At 30.4% G+C, this 17326-nt stretch overlaps 3 protein-coding genes across 3 annotated transcripts; all 3 read right to left on the bottom strand.

The window, feature by feature from the left end:
* Positions 1-3240, bottom strand: LOC105795382 (uncharacterized). The gene is made up of 5 exons (XM_012624988.2): positions 2754-3240; positions 1375-1677; positions 1052-1270; positions 834-962; positions 1-367 (listed from the first exon to the last, which is right to left on the bottom strand). Exons 1-5 carry the CDS (start codon positions 3000-3002, stop codon positions 161-163), a joined length of 1107 nt encoding a protein of 368 aa, XP_012480442.1. The 5' UTR covers positions 3003-3240; the 3' UTR covers positions 1-160.
* Positions 3241-9210: 5970 nt separating this feature from the next.
* LOC105796235 (auxin-responsive protein SAUR23) lies at positions 9211-9667 on the bottom strand. The gene has a single exon (XM_012625810.2). The coding sequence runs from the start codon at positions 9631-9633 to the stop codon at positions 9319-9321; it is 315 nt and encodes a 104-aa protein (XP_012481264.1). The 5' UTR covers positions 9634-9667; the 3' UTR covers positions 9211-9318.
* A 1294-nt stretch (positions 9668-10961) lies between these two features.
* Positions 10962-12916, bottom strand: LOC105795381 (auxin-responsive protein SAUR23). Its single transcript, XM_012624987.2, has one exon. It carries the CDS (start codon positions 11410-11412, stop codon positions 11128-11130), a length of 285 nt encoding a protein of 94 aa, XP_012480441.1. The 5' UTR covers positions 11413-12916; the 3' UTR covers positions 10962-11127.
* Positions 12917-17326: the final 4410 nt, after the last annotated feature.

The raw sequence follows: 17326 nt of genomic DNA, 5'->3' as shown, positions 1-17326 counted from the left end.
TTTGCATGTATTATGGTAATATATTTTCATTAGCACAATACAAACCAGTGAAACTGCACATAATTCAACTTAAAAGCTACTAAGAGTTTTTTAACTTGAAATTAACCAAAATTTATTGTCCCTTTTTTCTTTTGTCACCCTTAATATTAGTGATATGCAACTAGGATGATGGTTGCAGTAACGATGAGGACGATGCGAGAGGCTCGTGAACGACAGAATTCGAAGAAATCGAGATCGGGTTGCCTTCTAACTGCAGCATGACGCTCCCTAAGATCTCCGTCAATAGTTTCTTGAACTCATCTTCTTTAACCGCTTTCCCGTCGTCCGCGTTTATCATGTCAAAAGCCTCAGCAACGACCTTGTCGATCTGGAGAGATTACGATAACTTTTAGTTAAGTTTACAGCTACGTCCATTGTGTAGAAGATTATACATGTAATATATGTCATTTGCATGTAAAAGTATTATGGAGGTCGAGTCTGATTATATTTTGCCCTATCAACTAAAAAAATAGACAATTTAGTTCATATACATTAGATCAAAAAGTAAATTGGTCCTTCTATTAAAAGTTTTATGTACTTTTACTGTTAAAAAATTATCCTTGTACATCAACATGAGGTACACGTGGCATGCCACGTCACTATTTAATTATTCTGTCAATCATGCTAGTTTTTAACAGTAAAAATAGATAAAAAAATTTAGTAGAAAGGACCGGTTTGCTCTTTGATCAAATGTACAATAACTAATTTGCCTATTTTTTGAGTAAAGGGAACAAAATGCAATATTACACCTAGTACAAGGGTCTCTATAGTATTTTTACTTTCATTTGCATTACCTGTTCAACTGCACCTATTGGAGGTAAACTGGCAGATGGTGCCACTACGTCTAGCACGACGCGCAAGTACTCCTTTGATACTTTACCGTTACGATCTTTCGGGACATTTTCTAAAGCCGTATTAAGCAACTGCGATCACGAAAAGACGCAAGGATCGATTAGAAACAGTAGCAACACGAGAGGATTGCGTTTCTTTCATAAGTCTTAACATATATTACCTTGTCTAGTTCGAACTTGTTGGATAGTAGTCTTTTAATGCCGCTCCCATCGAAAGTGTTCTCACTATGGGCGACGATTACGGGTTGTTCCTTGAGATTTTGAGCCACACGTTCCGCAACTTTCTTGAATTCTTCCAAGAAGGTTTCTTGGGAAACAAGTTTCTCTTGATTGTTGCCATCCCACAATTGCAAAGCCGGTTCGATTATGTTACTTGTAACCTAAGCAACCAAAAACAAGCCACAAACAAGTGGGAAAACACAATTCCCTAATATATTACAAATTGAAGATTTGAACTATTCATGTGGAAAAAAAGTTAGATTACCCAAGAATCCGGAGAAGGCGGCATTCCTTGATCGACCGTAAGTTTCTCCAAGGCCTTAACGATGCAATCACGCATCGGTAGTACAGCATCATCCGACACAATCTGCGAAAATACGGACAACATCTCCACTTCATAACTCGGACCGTTAATGAACTCCAAAAGATCTTCACCGTCGATACGGAGGATCACGATAGGGTCTCGCTTCAAACCCGCCGCCATACCTAATAGAATATCTGAAAGAACCTCTTTAAACTCGGTCTTGCTCACTTTTTCTTGTTTCCCTTGAGTGAATTCATTCAATACCTGGGGAAAAAAATGTCCTAATGTCAGCTTCTATATCCCATTACCGGTCTGATGAAACCATCAGACGCCCACCCCCGCCTAGACCAAAGCCTTCAAAAATAAATTGATAAATTACACATTGACCCCTCAAAAATTAAAAAAATTTATTAATCCCTTCAAAAATTATGAAATTATATTTTTAACTTCTCGAAAAATTTATAATTCGATCCTGACCCCACCCCTGCCTAGACCAAAGCCTTAGGCATGGGAATATGGCTCCATTGTTGGTGTACATTACTATAATTATATCTGCAAATGGTTAGCAAGTTAGGTGTGCAAAAAAGTTAATTCTAGTCCAAAATTGAAGGAATTATATTCATTTTGGTCCCCACTAACAAGAGTTCATTTAATTAACTTAATTGGACCCTCAAAAAATATATATTTACATATACAATTATTACATATATAAGAGCAGCTTGACTTTTTCTTAAGTGACTTATATGAACAGCAAAGTTTCAAAACGACAGCAAAAAGCTTCCACACCATTCGTCACAAAGGAAAATAAATAAAAGACCAAGTGGGGAAAAAGCTAGAAAGTCGACCATAACACCGACCCTGTTGAACCATTGGTTCTCTCGAGCTACCTAGAAGCTAGAAATGGCAATGATCCCTTTATTGAATGGTATAATTCCATTTTTAGTGTTTCTCTAATATAAATAATTTAAAATTAATCTTTTTTAACCTTTTCTAGTGGAAAAATTATAATTTTGTCCCTTTATTTTTTTTAGTTTCATCCCAACCCCTCACATAATTCACAACTTATCCCCCCCCCAAAAAAAACATAAAATTATGGTTCAATCCTCTGGAAATTGAAAAATTACAAGCTCATACAATAGATTTTGACCGTAACGAACCGAACACCGGTCCTCAAAGGCAAAGCAAACGACTAACAGATATAGAAGGGGTTCATATGCAAACCCCTTTATGCCTTATGGCATGAACATGCGAAGCTATTAAAGCTGAAAAAAGAAAAAGAAGCAGACTACAAACGAAGAAAAGAAAATGGGAAATTTAAAAGAGAGACAAAAGTGACAAACCTCAGAGTAAATATGGTCAGAATCAGGTGAAGAACCTTGAGCAGGCAAACCGAGAGCAGCACCAATATCAGCCACAGCAGGTTGTAATTCTTTCACAGAGAGGTGACCATCACTGTCTTTATCAAGCTCTTTGAACTTATGGTCCACGAAACTAGTGAACACCTCTTGGTTTTCAACCAACTCCATTATATCCGAACCGTCTAGGACTTGCTCACTTTTCTTCTTTAAAGAGGATGTGTTTGTCGCCATTAAATTCACCCAACTGGTTTCCTTGTGAGTCTTGTGATTTAGCCCAAAGGAGTAGGGTTTTTTGTATTAAGTAGAGATTGAGTAGACCCGTGAGTGGAACACGAGTTAAAGGTGATGATGGGAGTGGGGGTTTTTTGGGGAGGTGAGTGAGTTACCGAGTTGAATGTTCTAGTTTGGGTGAGTGGGACACGAGTTGGATATTTGGGGTTTAGCTTGTTATATATATAGAGAATAGATCTGGATGGGGAAAGTGTGGTTTTTTGTTTTGGTTTAATCGAAGTAAGTAAAAGATAGGGCATGCTTGGTTTCATTTTCATGAAAAATCAAACTTTTTGGGTTACTTTAATTACGAAAACAATCATTCTTTTCCGGTTAACGAAGATTAATCTTCTTATTTTTAACAATATTATTTTTTTGATTATTTTAATTTAATTCTTCCTTAAAACTATAATGTGATTAATATTATTTAAATTAATTGAGTTGATTGAACTTAAAATCAGCTGCTATATTGATTTGAATGTAGAAGCAAACCGCTTGCAGCCGCGAAGCATAGTATAACCTAAAATCATAAATTTTAATTTAAATCCTTTATAATTTTAAATTTTAAATTATTAATAAAACATATGCTATTAAAATAATGAAATTATCGTAAAAATATACAATTTAATTCTTCCCAAATTTTCTGACTCCACTACGGACTGCTTGTAATCAATAAAATTTTAGAAACCAAGATAAAAAATATCAGTGATTGAAGAGGTTTTAATTTTTAATTTTTATGTTTTAAATAATTAATTATTATTAGACTGGTGGTTGAATCATTTAAACAAAAATTTAGTGGCATAATCAATTCAACCATTAATTTAATTAAAATATTGAATGTGACTTCCTACTACATCCGAGGCTTGTTGTTTTTATTATTGATAAAATCAATAATACGGTAAAAAAATAGTAAATTGACGTTAGAAAATTCTTTTAACCCATAATTTCTTGTATTATGATTGTCAAAATAATTATTTTTCAATTAAATAATAATAATTTGGCATTCATCCAAAAGCAAGAATGCCTGCTACAACTAACAAAATCATGCAAGCCATATATAAAAAGATAAATTAAATTATTAAAATTAAAATCTAAATTAATAATTGAAATCTTTTATTATATTATAAATTAAAATAATTAATTCAATTCAAATTAGCAAATAAAAAAATCAAATGTGATATTTTGGTATTTGTCCATATTAATTTTGGTTTTCGATTTTCAGATTTATTCTAGAAAAATAAATTTTATTTTATAACTTTTGAATATTATTTAACATTAAAATATTGTTATTTTCATTATTATAAATATAAAATATTTATTTTATATCATAAAATTATAATTAATTATATATTAAATAAAACAAAATTCGTTTCGATTTCGAATAATTATCTAAATATCTGGTTTGGATTTATTTTTCGATTTTTCTTACTTAATCCTTTTAATAAATTTATAGATTAGACACGTGGGGCGGTTAGGGAGCCTCCAAAAAATGAAACAAGATATTACATTTATATCTGAACAGGCGAGCGAACCACACAAAAAAGTCCAATCCTCGACCCAACCTTTTGCTTTTAGAGCTTGTCGGCCCCTACCTAAATAATGACACGTGGATATGTGGACCCTACTCCGCTTAAGCTTTTTGATTTATTGGAGTCTGTATCCTGTCTCCATCAATGCTACGTGGCCACCATCTGATGGTAAGACATTTATTCAATTTTATCTTTACATGTAATGGAAACGGATTCAGCGTATAAAATTACCCTCTGTTTTTTTTTTTTAAATAGGACATTTATCACCAACAATTTTGTATAAATTATCCTGCATATTTTAAATAATAATTTAATTGAAGTTTAAAAATAATTTTTTCCCAATTTGATTACTTAAATTTAGATTTACTGTTCAATTTGATACCAAAATTAAACAATATTACGTGACCCAATAAAATTATAGATTTTTATTGGGACAAAAGATAAATTTAGGTACCAAATTGAAACGAAAAATTTAAATTCCAAACTGAACATTGAAGCCAAAATCAAGTACTAAATTGGACTAAAAATACTCAGGTATCAAATTGAACATTGAAACCAAATATAAGTACCAAATAGTATATCAACATTTATTAATATTGTAAATTATCAGATTTTTTATCAATTACTAGTCAATTTAAATATTAAATATTAATTAAGATTTGACTTTGTGAATATTTGTCTATTTATTGTATGAATAGCTTAATTTGATATGTTAAAGAAATAAACTGTGTTGATGAAATTTAGAAGGTTATATCTTTTGTTATTATTATCCCGTTAGAATCAAATTGTTTGTGTAATAGGTATATATTTATACTTTATTCGTGTGTTTTAAATATGTTCGATGTCACATTTGAATCGATTTTTAACGCTCGAACTAACAATTAAGTTTAACAATATGACTTAATTGATACAATACGTTAATGCTCGATGACTAAATTAAAATATTTTAAGCATTTAAATCATAATTTAAAAAGTTTGATGGGATTAATTCTATATAATATTAAAAACATTGGATTAGTTTATATTTTTTTAAATGAAATATTACTCAATACAAACACAATAATACGTAACAAAATAAAACATAATATACAACACAATATAATATTATTTGATCGGATCAATGATTGGATTGAGAATTGATTGAAGTATCAATTTGAAGAAAAGATTGAACCATTTGAATCATACTAAAAATTGTTCAATGGGTGAATCGAGTTGGTTTTAAATTTTTGTGTCATTTTAATTAGATTAGTTTTGAATTTTCGGTTGTATTTGGGTATTTTAGATTTATATTGTTTTGGGTTCGGATTAGTTTTAAATTCATGTAATTCAAAGTTAAAATTTAAGTTTTTTTCAGTTTGGTGCATTACATGCTCAAATAATTTTGGATTTTAGTCTTCTTTTATTTTAACCATTTAGAGTATAAATTGTTTGAGTTAATTTTAAGAGGTAAATTCATATTAATCTTTTTCTCTCTTAACTTTACTTTAAATTATTGAATTTATCATTATTAAATAATTGTTTAATTGACATTAATATTATTATAAATTTGTGAAAATCATGGATTCAAGTGAAATTAAATGAGTAATAACTTTTCATGTGTATATCGTTGATCAAATAATTACTCAATTGACATTAATATCATCATAAATTCAGTAGAAATGGTAGATTCAATTGACATTAGTACTATCATAAATTCGTAGAAATGGTGGATTCAAGTGAAATTAAATAAGTAATATCTTTTTGAAGTAATTATAATTATTTGATGTTACAATCTCAATTGGTTTTGATGCTCACATGGCTTTGCTCAAAAACCCCACTCTTTTTCCCACACTTTTTCATCATTTTTAATCATCCACCAAAATTTTGATAAAACAAAAAGAAACCAATCTTGTAATTTGATAAATAAAAATATATTAAAATTGGAGTTTATTATGAAATAAATAATAAAAAGAATAAAAGAATAAAACTCACACCTGCAGTACACCACTAGTTTATTTTTTGTATTTTTGTTGATTCATAGCCCCAATGCACGCACACCAGGTGGCAGTCAGTAACTATTCAAATAAATAAATGACCAAATGATGAAGTTTGATCAATAAAATCTTAGCATTGATATATTAATTTTTTTGGAGCTTTCAACTGATTTTGTACTATTAAATATAACAACAATATTGATGTGTTTCAGTACCAATTTTGCACTACCATATTTTGTAGTACTAAATATTGTAACAATATTGGTTTGTTTCAATATCAAATAAAATAAATATTTTTTATCTTAAAAATAGTATTCATTGTTACATTGTCAGGGAGACATATATATATTTATATTTTCTTTAAAGAATATTAATATAATTGGACAAAAATGTTTGGACATACAAACAATAGGTATGTGACCAATGATCGTATCATATCACATTGATAATATAAGTTGCACCTACCATTTGAAGGATTATCTTGAAAACTTTTATTATTATGTTTTCACTTCTAGTGATTATCGCTATGTCACTTATCGCGTCCATGATTATATCCTCTAAACTATTTTTAATACTTGCATTCTCTTTGGCGAATGCAACAGACCTAGTAAGGTGGACTTCTAAAGGTTTCCAATATATTCTTTGTTTAATCCTCAATTTAAGATACATATAAATCTTCAAGGAGTTGCGCGGTTAAAGTCAATGTTGAAAATTTAGGTGACGCAAGTTTGAATCTTTTGGTGGATTAAGAGTTTTTTTAAGAATTTTGTGTGGGTATATGAAATAACTTAAAAAGAAGAAAGTTTAGAGAAAAATCGTGTTGATAACATGTTATGAAATAAATAATAAAAAGAGTAAAATAATAGAAAATAGGAGAACAAAAGAAAACATATTTTTTATTGTTCAATAGCGATGTCTACAATACTTCTTCAAAATTTATATTTATAATCTCTACAATACTTCATGAGGGAAAGTTACATTTTTCAATAAAGGTGTTCATGTCGGTTGGACTTGTTTGAGTTGGATTTAAATTTAGTATTTTCAACCTCGAGTCCATTTGGTTCAATCTGTTTTACCATTCAAAAATAAAAATATGTAAAAAGATAATTTACAAAAATATATAATATTTTTATAGGGGTTAAATATAAAAATTATACATGAACTTTGATTTTATACGATTTTAAAGATTTGATTCAATTTTCACAAATCACTAACAATGTTATCGAATTAGCCTCATTTTATCTTGATATATTACATACATAAACAATTATATCAATCCAATATGAAAATAAATGTATGCATTGAATCAAAATTAAAGTTTCATGTTTATATACTGAATTACAATTCAAATTTCATGTGTATAATTGCACCAAATCAAAATTCATACATTAAATTACATATTCAACCAAAATTCATGTATAAATTTGATATATATATTTTATAATTAAAATTTTAAAAATATTTTTATTATTTTAAACAGTGAAATAGACAATTGGGTATTGGTAGGCGTGCAGTAGGGGCATGTCCATGTGAGTAGCATGTTGCGCAGCAAAAGCTGACCCTTTGGACCCGCTGCTTTTGGGTATGACGTAAGTGGAATTTGAGCTTTTTTTGCATTATTTGATAATGTTGGTTATTATTATTTTAATTTTATATCAATTTTGAGTTTAATTTTTTTTAATTCAAATTATTTCGAGTTTATGTCATTTTAAGATATTTATTGGGGCCATTTTTTATTCGAATTATTTGAAGTTTGAATCATTTTAAGTGAAGATTACTTTGGGTTCAAGTACGGTTTGAGTTGTTGTCTTTTTTTATAATAAGAAAAAGCATAATAATTTTTTGGCCCTTTAACTTTATAAAATGTTATTTTAGCCCTACATCTAATTTTTGTCTCTTTTAATCCTTTAAGTGGTATTTTTTGTCAAATCATCCTTAAAATAGATGGAAAAATTAACGTATGTTAACTTTGCTAACGTAGAATACACATAAATTGTCATGTGGATGACACATTAACATTTAATATATATTTTAATAATTTTAATGATGTTTAATTTTTAAAAATAGTTTTTTATAATTTTTATTTTTAAATTTTAAAAAATTAATTAAATGCTAAAATGTCATTCACATGTATGTAACGTCAACAAAATTAATAAAACATTAATTTTTTATTTATTTTAGGGTGATTCTAAAAATAAATTTAAGGCTTAAAAAATGAAATATTAAATGAATGGCTAAAATGATTTGAGCCAAATAAATCATTATGCGTAAAAAAATTAGATTATGTTTGGATTCAAATTAATTGAGTCACATTCCATGGTAGAACATAAGATAAGCCACCCTAAAAAATTGAAAATTTGTCACTAAGCCATTCAAAATTTTTAAAATTTACTTAAATCTCTCATTTAAAAAAATTTAATTAAGCCCTCTAAATTTTTTTGACAATTTTCATTAATTTCCTTAAAATTTTAACTAGACCCCTTTTTCTGAAATTTCTCATTAAACTCCAAATTTTTTAAAATTTTTAATTAAATCCCAAAATTCTAATGCCACGTTTGGGTCGAAATTTACATGTTTGCATCTTCATCAATCAATCATACATGATAGGAACAATGGAAAGCAAACATTCACAAACTCAAGAACCAATATTGAAGAGAGTTATGTATATGATTCAGAAGCCAACAATTTTCATTATAATTTCAAACAATAAGCTATCTACATTTTACATTTCTTACATCCTAGAAATAAAAATAATCTGAAATCTGGTTAATTAACTTAAGCATTTATGGTTTTGGTTTTCATACTTGAGTAGCCATGCAACCGAGAAGTGAGATCGATAAAGGCATCTTCGTCACACGGGATCGTAAGACCGCCGATTGGGTGATTGAACCCGAACTCTTGCTCGGCCCGACCGAGCAAATCTAGAAAACAAGGGTGGTTTAAGTATGAAATAGGAACCACAAACCTTGTCTTCTTCATTTCTCCAACATAAACTGCAATGTGGCCTTTGGGCACATGTAGCTGGTTCCTTGATTGGAACTTAAGAACTTGCTTGGCATGAAGGATCATTGAAGGTAAATGGATACCCATATTTGATTTTTGAAGGTTGATGAAAGTGTATTTTGTAATTGGAAAAGCTGGTTGGGTGGTGTTTGTATTTATAGGCAAGTGTTTAAGTCTTGGGATGAAATTGGAAAATTTTCAACATAGAAATAATCAAATATGGACCCACCTTTTGGAAGAATCACATGGGGTCTGCCTTATTAGATCAACTATTTATAAATCTTAATTAACAATTAAAGACCCAAGGGGTACAATAGATGGTCAATTTTGCATGTTGTTAATGTGATGAGGTTGTTTTTGAATGATAATTTTGAATAACATCAACATTCATGTGAGTGCAACCCCCATTGCTTTCTCTACGATCTCATCAAATACGTCATATAACATTGTGTAAGCCATTGATGATTTTGGTTATGTTTCGAAAATTTTAATAGTCTATATTTGAGTTTTATTATCTGCAAATGTTATGTATGAATATTTTTTTTAAATTTATTATGGGATTAAGTATTATAATGTATGAGTCTTGTTTGGACGTATTTCGATTTTTAGATCTTACCGATAACTCAATTTGGATTAGACAGCACTTAATAACGACTTTGGTTTCTTTACTTAATTTTTTTTACCTCAATGCCTAAAACTACTTGTAGTCCTCTAACTCATAAATAAGATGATAATGTATATTATTCAAAAAATTTCAAAAACCTAACCAAACTTCCCTAACTACCAACTTGCCATGATTTTATTTTTGAAATAAAAAAAAAAAAAGTAAAACATGAATCTCAATGGATTCTCGGATCTAGAGCAACTGATATGAAGAACATGCCCAAAATACTTGGAGAATATTCCTTTTATAATTATAGAGATAAATATACAAATCAAATATGCTCTAAAGATTATATTCTTTCTACATTTGTAATTTAGTACTTTACTTTTATTTTAAGAAATTTAAATTTGCCGATTGAGTCTTAACTTAATTGGTATGTGTATTATTGTCTATGTAGGAAGACGTGGGTTACTTCGAGTAAGTTGAAGTGCATTATCCTCCTAATTTTGGGTAAGCAATGTGTAAAAAAAAAACAAATATGACTAGAACCTATAATGAGATGTATTATGAATAGTTTAGGTAAATTCAAATTTTAAACTTTTTTAATTATTTTGAATTTTAAGTTATCTTTAGTCGAGTCATTTTGAGTTTAGGCCATTTAAGTTTGTTAATCAAGTTTTTCGAGTTGGATCCTTTTAAGTTCTTGTCATTTCAATTTATTTGTTCGGATCATTTTCAATTTGAGTTATTTTGAATTTTAATCATTTCAAAATTTGATTAATCTTATTTAAAAAAAAACCAACATCGAAAATTCACAAAACCAAAAATTTCATTATCATTTCATAACAAGTTATGTTAATGAAACTAAAGCTATCTACATTTACATTTCTTACATCCTACAAAGGAGCAGAAGAAACTAAAATCAACTAAAAACTTCTAAAATCTGGCTTAAACTAAGCATTCATGGTCCTCATATTTCAGCAACAATGCAACCGAGAAGTGAGATCGATAAAGGCATCTTTGTCACACGGGATTGTAAGACCGCCCACCGGGTGATTGAACCCGAACTCTTCCTCGGCCTGACCGAGCAAATCTAGAAAACAAGGATGGTTCAAGTATGAAATTGGAACCACAAACCTTGTCTTCTTCGTTTCTCCAACATAAACAGCAATGTGGCCTTTGGGCACATGTAGTTGGTTCCTTGATTGAAACTTAAGAACTTGTTTGGCATGGAGGATCATTGAAGGTAAATGAATACCCATATATGAAATGAAATTAAAGAAAAAAGCACACACTAAAAACAGTATTAACTTGATGAAAGTGTGTCTTGCAATTGGAAAAGCTTGTTGGGGTTTGCTTTATATTTATAGGCAAGGGTTCTAATAAAATAATCAAAATATGGACCCACCTCTTGAAAGAATCACATGGGGTTGCCTTATTAGATCAACTATTTATAAATCTTAATTAACAATTAAAGACCCAAAAGAGATCAATGGATGGTCAATTTGCAGGTTGTTCATGTGATGCGGTTGTTTTTGAATGATAATTTTTTATTTAAAAAAAAAAATCAACAATCATGTGTGTGCAACCCCATTGCTATCTCAACAATCTCATCAAATACGTCATATAAGATCGTGTAAGCCATTGATGATTTGGTTGTCTTAGTGAAATTGAGGTTTGCGGGTTTTATAACTTATGTTCGAGTTTTATTATGTGCAAATGTCATGTATATAATTTCTTTCAAATTATTATAGGTTTAAATTTTACAATATGCAAATGTCATGTATACATTTCGATTTTCAATAGGTTGTGCTTTATATTGAATTACTTCTAGTTTTAATTTCGGAACAGATGCAAGAAAGCATAGAAAACTAATGAAAACAAAGAAATCTCCACTTCTACTCCAAATTAGGCGGAGGGAAGGGTAAAATGGGAGGAAGAGAAGATGAGGCTGGGAGAGTGGTGGTGAATTTTCTAGTTTGTTTGTTGACTGGTGCAGTGCAGATTTCGGCAAAGAAAGGTGGAAAGGGGAAAGATCAAAGATGAATACCGGCGACTGGTGTTGAGAATTGTTGCTGGATGGCGGCAAGCACTGGATCGAGGTCACAACGAAGGGGGAAGGGGAAGGGGAAGAGGGTTTTTCTTTGTTCGGGATATGAAGAAGAGAAAGATTGAAAAATGTTTTATCGAAAAAAAGGTAATACATTTTATTAAAAAAAAGCCTCATTTTCCCATGTTTTGAATAATGATTTACTGTACGAATTCGTTTTCCACCAAACAAACATGGGAAAAACATTGTTTTTCGTTAAACCTTTTACAGGTAAATAAACGGACTCTTATTAATGTTTTATTGTAAATTTCGTAATAGGAATTTTAAATATTAATCATTCAATTTAGATTAGGAAGCATTCTTTTGGGTATGGGTTTTTTTTGGCTTAGGGGTCCATTTGCTTAGATTTAAATTTTAGTCTCTATATTTTGATTTGATATAATCTGATCTTTTTCAGAATTTATGATTGTTAACAAAGGCATCTTCTCGGCAAGGAATTGTCAAACCACCCATCGGGTGATCAAACCTGAACTCTTCCTCGGCTCGCTTCAACAAGTCCTTGAATGATGGTTCAATACCATGATTGGAACTACGAACCTTTTCCTTGGTGTCTCCCCAACATAAACCGCGACGTGGCCTTTCGGGACAATATCGGCCTTTTCTCGTGTAATAAAAGATTGAAGCTTGAGAATTTGCTTGGCGCCGGAGATCATCCACGGTAAACGAGCACCCATTTAATGTCGTCTCTAGTGTGCTTTTTGGATAAGAACATGGAAAGCTAAAGAGATAAAATGGCTATATTTATAGATATATTTTTTTAATGATTGGTAGTACCACAGTTTTCAATATCCACGAAAGCCCGGCTTTGAGTTATTAGATTAACCCGTTGACTAAGATGTATAGGATGAGTTGATTGATTTGATTTTTTATTTAGAATTTTTTAGGTGATTTTGGCGTTTGAATGTTTTAAGTTTGGATTATTTTGGGTTTGAGTTATTTTGGATTTGGATTATTCAAAATTGAGATTTTGAGTTTTTAAGGTTAAATTATTTTAGGTTCAAATCATTTTAGATTTTGATTATTTGTTCAGGTTTAAGTTATTTCGAGTTATTTGTTCAGCTCACTTTAAGTTTGGGTATTTTATATTTCGATCATTGGATGATAGATTTTTTAGTGATTTCAGTTAGGGTCAATCTCAAGTTTAAGTCAATTTTATGTTTTAAAAATTTGGGGTTCAGATCATATTGAGTCTGAATTATTTTAAATTTTGGTCATTCGAGATTGAGGCTTAAGTCTTTACAGAATTCATTTTATTGTATGTTCTGATGACTTCAAGTTCATATAATCTCGAGTTATTTATTCAACTCATTTCAATTTCATATCAATTCGAAATCTAATCAAATCAGCAAATGTGAGTTCTTAGAGGACCCACTGTAGTAATGAATCACATGGCTTTGCTCAACCCCTTTTTGGAGCCATATATTGCCCAACTTCAATGTATATCTTATCTACAAATCTAAAAAGTTGGACCGAACCAGTTGTGCAGTAGCACCCAGCAGCTCCTACGTCCAATCAAACATGCTCACTCCAAACGTTGGTTAGCGATTATCATTTATATTCGACTTACTGTCTATAAAAATTGGTTAAATTCCACAATTAATCCTTGTACTTTGCAAAATTTGTAGATTTAACCCATATATTATTATTTGATCATTTTTAATCCCTATACTTTTCAAATTTTAAAATTATAGTCCTCACCAATCAATAACTATTAAATTCATTAAATAAAGTTATATTATTTCTAAAATCTGATACACAAAACATATTATCATATGTATAAATCCATGTCAACTTATTATTTCCATATATTATTCACTAAAACCTAGTTAATGGAATAACGACCGTCATTTGTATCACAATAGAAATTTTAGAATTCAAAAGTATAGGGACTTAGAATGATCTAATTGGAGAAAACAGATTATATCTATAATTATCGACATCTGTAAGACTAGTAATTGAATATAACCGCATTTAATTTAATTGCTAAAGTATAGAGACTAAAAGTGGCCAATTCAAAAATATAGAAACTAAAATTAATCAAATAAAAGTATAAAAATTAATAGCAGAATTTAACCATAAAAATTAAATCAGTTCGTAGTTATCTTTTTCAACAATATATTTCGAAAATTCACAGCAAAATATTCCAATTGACGGTTTGTTTTTCTTCCGAAAGTGAAAACAAGACAACGACATGTTTTGATAGTTGATATGTATTAATTGGTAGTGCCAAATAACAATGACTGAGATATGTTCGCCGGAATCTTTAATTATTAGAAATTATTAAAATATTATAAAATTTAAATGAAATAAAAAAATTATAGGAAAATTTATATAAATTAATAAATATTATAAAATTTTAAAAATTATTACTCCTTTTATGAATTTTAGTTAATTTTATAAATTTTCCTATAATTTTATTTAATCATTTTATTAAGTTATATATATTTATAACTTTTTTATAGTTTTTTTTAAATAATTTTTTTTATAATTTTTAAAAATCAATTAAGCCCTTCACGTAAGTCTTTTTCACTTCAAACACCACATCAACTAGCACATCTTGAAGGTCTGACACTGGCACATCTTGAAGGCTTTTCAGACAAAAGCCTATATTTTAAAGGTTTTGATTGCTAATTTTCATTTTAAAAGGAAATAAAGTATATAATTAATTTTAAGAGGGGTCAAAAATAGAAAATTATCATTTATTCAAATGACTAAAAAACTTAAATTGAATGATTAATACTTAAGGGGGACTAGTAATAAAAATTTCCCACTTTGACCGGGGAGTTGCCTACCCCAGCCTCCAAAGTTTCAGCTTTGAGCATATGTTAAAATTATAACCGTGCATACATTGGTTCCCAACAGTTCGCTCAAAACTTGGTTCAACCCTTTTGTCTGAACCAGTATATCAGCCGATCCGGTTCGCTCAAACTGTTGTTTTCCTTTACGAGTAACAGTTCACGTTGGCACCATCAGAAGGACCAGACAGTCAGAAGCACGACGATGGCAATGGCGCTTTTGTCTTGCATGTAACATGTTTCATTATCAAAATAGGCCATTTTTGATACACTACGTAAATCCTGAACTCAAATTTAAAAGGGATAATCAACGACGTGGCAACACAAAACATGCCGGAAAAAGACTACTCTTATCTCCTATCATTTTCTGTCATAATAATTTGCTTCATAAATTAGATCATCTCATGTGAGTAAACTCGGTGCTTTTTTTTTTTGCAATAAGATCCTCTCTTATGTCATGTCTCTACTGTAGGAAAATATATAATAATTTGAACTTGGACTTATCAGAGATGTTCCAAAGATAATGATATAGTAAACAAGGTCCTTTAAGCTTACACTTCATCGCCATGCATAAAACTTGAAGATCCTTTCACTCACATTCAACATTCAAAATCAAGAAACTCAATCACAGTCCCTAAATGTCAATGATATGATTGAAGAAGTTTGAAACGTATTGTTTTGTTTTAGCTCGATTTTCTAAAACTCGTGGTTGATAATCTCAACTCTTACCAGAACGAAAATGACTAAACAATAATGAACCATTGCAGACCAAGCTAGTTTAGTACGTAGAGGAAAACAACTCTGCAAATTGTCAAGTCCAAGTTCAATGCTTTGGAACATGATGAAAGTGAATCATCAATATGAACTTAAGACAGTGTAAGTCTTTGATGTCGAAAATGCATTGTAATTCAAAACAATGGGGTCGGAAAATTGGTATTTCAGACATGGTTTCACAAGTTATACATTGCATTTTCTTAAGTTTCTTTGGGAAGGTAGAACAGGATGCTTTGTAACAGATAAAACAGAACCATGTGAAACTTGACTAAATCTCTTATATATTTAGGTACTAAAGATTCCATTTTAGCTCAAGTTTAGTTTCAGTCTTAGTTAAGCTTTTCTATCACTCCTACCCTAAGATGTGTATAGTTGAGTTTGCTCAGGCCAAGCGAATGCGCCACCGAAGCATTTCATCAAGAATTCGGGATCTGTTGGGGATGAAAAGCTTTCCAGAAGGCCACATTGCAGTATATGTAGGGGAAACCAGCAAGAGCAGATTCATGATTCCTATATCTTTCTTGAACCATCCTCTATTTGAAGGCTTATTACATCTGGCTGAGGAAGAATTCGGATTCGACCATCCGGGTGGTCTCACAATTCCATGCAGCGAAGCATATTTCATCAGTCTTACAAAAATGTATTACATTAAACAATGATAAATAAAGGCAGTCTTGTACATATTCAAATCAAGAATGATATAAAATTTCTACTATTCTGTAACTTGACTGCAATTTGAGACTTTTATTTTGGGTTATAAACTAAATAAATTTTAGACTGATATTGGAGACTACTCCTATGTCCTATCATTTTCAGTTACAATTTGCTTCATAAATTTGACTGCAATGCTTTTTTTGCAATGAGACCTCTCTGATGTCATGTCCCTACTACTGTTGGAAAATATCTAATAGTTGGAACTTGGAGTTATCAGAGATGTCCCAATGATAATAGTATAATAGACAAAGCCCTTTAAGCTTACACTTCACAGCCATGCATAAAACTTGAAGACCCTTCAATCCCATTCAGCATTCAAAATCAACATGCAAGTGCAAAAACAATTAGTCCAACCTGAATAGTCAATATATTCTATTCAAAGCTTTGTTTCAGATCAGGAAGCTCAATGATAGTCCTAAATGTCTGATATTATTGCAAAGGTTTGAAACGTATAGGTTTATTTTAGCTAAACTAGTCATCAATAATCTCAGCTCCTAACGAAATGAAAAAGACTGGACATTGAAGAACCATTGCAGAAGATAAGTAAATATTGAATGACTGTGAGCAAGGGGTGATCAGATGGGACCGAGAGACATTGCAATTTTGCAACAACCAAGCTAGTTTAGTACGTAGGGGGATCGACTCAGCTAAGTTTCAAGTCTAATTTCAATGCTTCGGTAACTATCATCAATATGAACATAAGACAGTACATGCCTTTGATGTCGAAAGTGCATTGTAATTCAAAACAAAGGGGTCGAATAATCCGTATTTTGGACATGGTTT

Source organism: Gossypium raimondii, chromosome 3 (genome assembly GCF_025698545.1).
Source record: "Gossypium raimondii isolate GPD5lz chromosome 3, ASM2569854v1, whole genome shotgun sequence".
Classification (NCBI taxonomy): Eukaryota; Viridiplantae; Streptophyta; class Magnoliopsida; order Malvales; family Malvaceae; genus Gossypium; species Gossypium raimondii.
The sequence above is the reverse complement of the archived record's forward strand: the minus strand, read 5'-3'. Positions and strand labels throughout refer to the sequence as shown.

What these genes read in the sequence shown, in the direction of transcription:
- LOC105795382 (XM_012624988.2), bottom strand. Translation starts at nt 3,002, where the DNA reads ATGGCGACAAACACATCCTCTTTAAAGAAGAAAAGTGAGCAAGTCCTA. An exon ending in ACAAGTTCGAACTAGACAAG is followed by an intron (nt 963 to 1,051) that starts GTAATATATGTT and finishes TCGTGATCGCAG; the next exon opens with TTGCTTAATACGGCTTTAGA. An exon ending in CAATAGGTGCAGTTGAACAG is followed by an intron (nt 368 to 833) that starts GTAATGCAAATG and finishes TAATCTCTCCAG; the next exon opens with ATCGACAAGGTCGTTGCTGA.
- LOC105796235 (XM_012625810.2), bottom strand. Translation starts at nt 9,633, where the DNA reads ATGGGTATCCATTTACCTTCAATGATCCTTCATGCCAAGCAAGTTCTT.
- LOC105795381 (XM_012624987.2), bottom strand. Translation starts at nt 11,412, where the DNA reads ATGGGTATTCATTTACCTTCAATGATCCTCCATGCCAAACAAGTTCTT.